This window comes from Alternaria ventricosa (assembly GCF_023758065.1).
Source record: "Alternaria ventricosa strain BMP 2768 chromosome Unknown scaffold_15, whole genome shotgun sequence".
Lineage (NCBI taxonomy): Eukaryota > Fungi > Ascomycota > Dothideomycetes > Pleosporales > Pleosporaceae > Alternaria > Alternaria ventricosa.
Genome location: NW_026055695.1, coordinates 680357 through 683224, shown reverse-complemented (window position 1 = coordinate 683224; position 2868 = coordinate 680357). Strand labels below are relative to the sequence as shown.

General features: G+C 57.1%; 1 protein-coding gene across 1 annotated transcript; it reads left to right on the top strand.

The window, feature by feature from the left end:
• Positions 1–243: 243 nt before the first annotated feature.
• Positions 244–2868, top strand: J4E93_008132 (uncharacterized protein; the record flags this gene model as incomplete). The annotated part of the gene is made up of 2 exons (XM_049346034.1): positions 244–2559; positions 2644–2868. 2 exons carry the CDS (start codon positions 244–246, stop codon positions 2866–2868), a joined length of 2541 nt encoding a protein of 846 aa, XP_049196967.1.

The following is a 2868-nucleotide window of genomic DNA, read 5'->3' as shown; positions in this document are numbered from 1 at the left end:
CCGTAGATAGTTTGCAACCGTGTTCACAAACCCAATTGCCCTCTGCACAAAGCAAAACTTGATCTCCGCCGCACCCCACCTACACCGCCCCGCTGCCGTTCGCTCCATCTCGAGTCAGTGGAGCTGATGTTTTCTTGCACTGCCTCGCCCGACGACCTCCGCCGGTAGCAATTTCAGCTTCAATCTCCCCACGCAACGATCCCATAGCACCCAGACTCGTCGCCCTCGTGGGCCTACCCAACCATGGACGACGGTCCTCCACCTCCGCCGCCTCCGCATGGCGCAAACCCAAAGACTACAGGCGGCAGCCATGCACCTCCCGACCCCGGCCCAAGCGGCGGCCTGCCACCGGGCAACTATGACATCTTCATCATACCGCCGCACTCTTCAGGAGGTGGCTTCATATACCTACCCAGCATGGGCGTGCAGCAGAACAGCTTCATCGCGGGTGTGCTCAGCACCATCGCGAGCATCGTGCTCTGGAAGGCCGCCGAGCCTTACATGAAGCAATACTTTCTCATCGTCCGACATGGAGTCACGACTGGCGGCAATGGCGTCATACTGCTTGCGGTACTGATGTTGGTTGCCGGATGGGCAGTTGGTCAGACACAAGCAGGGGGTCGCTTTAGCAGTGGCGGAGGGGGCTATGGCCGTGGTGGAGCTGGAGCTGGAGCTGGCACACATACACCGGGCGGAAGCTCAAGCTATCAACGAGCGCCTCCACCACCGCCTCCAAATGGTGGCTTCCCCGGCAGTCCTCCACCTCACGGCGGATGGGGTGGATACCGCCAGTACGGGGCTGGCTCGCCGCCACCACCACCTCAAGACGACGAACCTTCCTTCGACGAAGAGGCCGAGCGAGCCGAAGAGGAGCGCAAACAAGCAGAGGAGAAGGAGAAGCGGCGGAAAGAGAAGGAGGAAAAGAAACGGAAAGAGGACGAGGAACGCAAACAGAAGGAGGAAGAGCGCAAGAAAGCTGAGGAAGCCAAAAAGAAGCAGGAAGAGGAAGAAGCCGAACGCAAGCGCGCCGAAGAGGCAGAGGAGAAGAAGAAACAGGAAGAGGAGCTTAGGAAGAAACAAGAGGCGGATCTCAAGAAGAAGCTCAAGAAGGAGCTCAAGGAGGCCGAGGAAGCTAAGCGGAGGGAGGAAGAGGAAGAACGCAAGCGTGCTGAAGAAGCCAAACGACAAGCTGAAGAGGAAGCTCGGCAGAAGCGTGAAGCTGAAGAGCAGAGGCTAGCTGAAGAAGAGAGGAAGAAGCGTGAGGCTGAGGCACAGAGACTTGCCGAAGAGGAGAAGAAACGGCAAGAAGAAGCTGAGCGCCAACGCATCGCCGAAGAGGAACGCAAGGCCGAAGAAGAGCGCAAACTCGCTGAAGAGGCTCGGATACGCGCTGAAGAGGAGAAAAAGAAGAAGGACGAGGAGGACCGCAGACGAGCCTGGGAAGAACTCAAGCGCGCAGAAGAGGCCCGACAGAAGAAGGAGGCTGAAGAAAAGGCCAAAGCAGAGGCAGCCAAAGCCGCCAAAGCCAAAGCCGAAAAGGAGAAGTGGGAGCAGATGCGCAAGCGTGAGCGCGAGCAACGCGAACGTGAAGCTCGCGAGCGTCTCGCTAAAGAGAAAGCCCGCAAGGCACAAGAAGCCATTGAGAAAGAGAAGGCCGAACGAGAAGCTCGCGAGGCTGAGGTGCGTGCAGCAGTCGAGAAGGAGATCCGCGAGAAGCTCGAAGCGGAACAACGCGCTAAAGCCGCCGAGGAGGCTGCAAGAAAGGCTGAGGCAGAGAAGATCGCAGCCGAAGAGGCAGCCGCCAAAGCGAAGGCAGAAGCGGAGGCTGCTCTCGCGAAAGCGAAGACAGATGCTGAGCGTGCCGAACGTCTCAAAGCAGCTCGTGAGCGAGCTCAGAAAGACCGTGAAGCCCGTGAAGCAAAGCTCAAAGCAGAAGCCGAACGCATCAAGGCCGAAGCCGCTACCGCAGCAGCCACAGCCGCAGTTCCTGACCTCACTGCCCGTCGCTCAACTACGTATGGTAATGTTGGTGGAGGTGAACGTCTCGATCCATATGCTGGAGCAAGAAATACACCACCACCTGCTGCGTCCGTTACTTCCACACACTCCTCACCTATCAAAGCAACCGTCACACCCAAGAAACCCTACGAACGCCCCACAGCCGCATCATATCTCGGTTCCGAATCCGACGCCGCGTCGTTCGTTCCGCCCCGAACAGCCACGGGACCTGCCCGCAGCACGGCAACACGTTCCCATGTCTCAAGCGCTTACTCTGAGTCTTCCTATGCCCCGTCACAATCTACAACTCGCACATCGCCGCCTGCGTCGAGAAGTGGACCGTATGCGACAGCCGACCCGAACAAGATCGTTATCAAAGCGGTATATCTTTTCAACGACCTCTTTCCCAAACCAGTTGCGCAGTTGGTGTCAAATGTGGGCAAAGTAACAGACGGCTTGATCCTCAAAATACAAAGTGAGGGCTTATTCATCGACGATGATGTCCGGGGCATTCCGCAGCGCGAGTGGGATGTCAAGGCTTGGACTTTGAAGATGGTCGAGGTATGTCACTTCCCTGTTATCCATCACCTTTCTTTATTTGTATCCAACCGGTTTGTCATGGTATCGTACTAACAGATATGACAGACGGGCAAACAGCCCACCAAAAACCTCCACATCCTCCGCGCCTCGGTCCGCGATGCCGACGGCAAGAAATACGTCTTCCTCATTGACGAAACTGAGAGCTGGAAACTGGCTCTTGGACTGCAGAGACTGAGGAAGGGAAGTCAGGTGAGGAGTTTGCAGAGCGCGCAGATGGCGCCGAATGAGATGGCGAGGGTGTTGAATGCTGTGCCGCCTATTGCTTTGTAA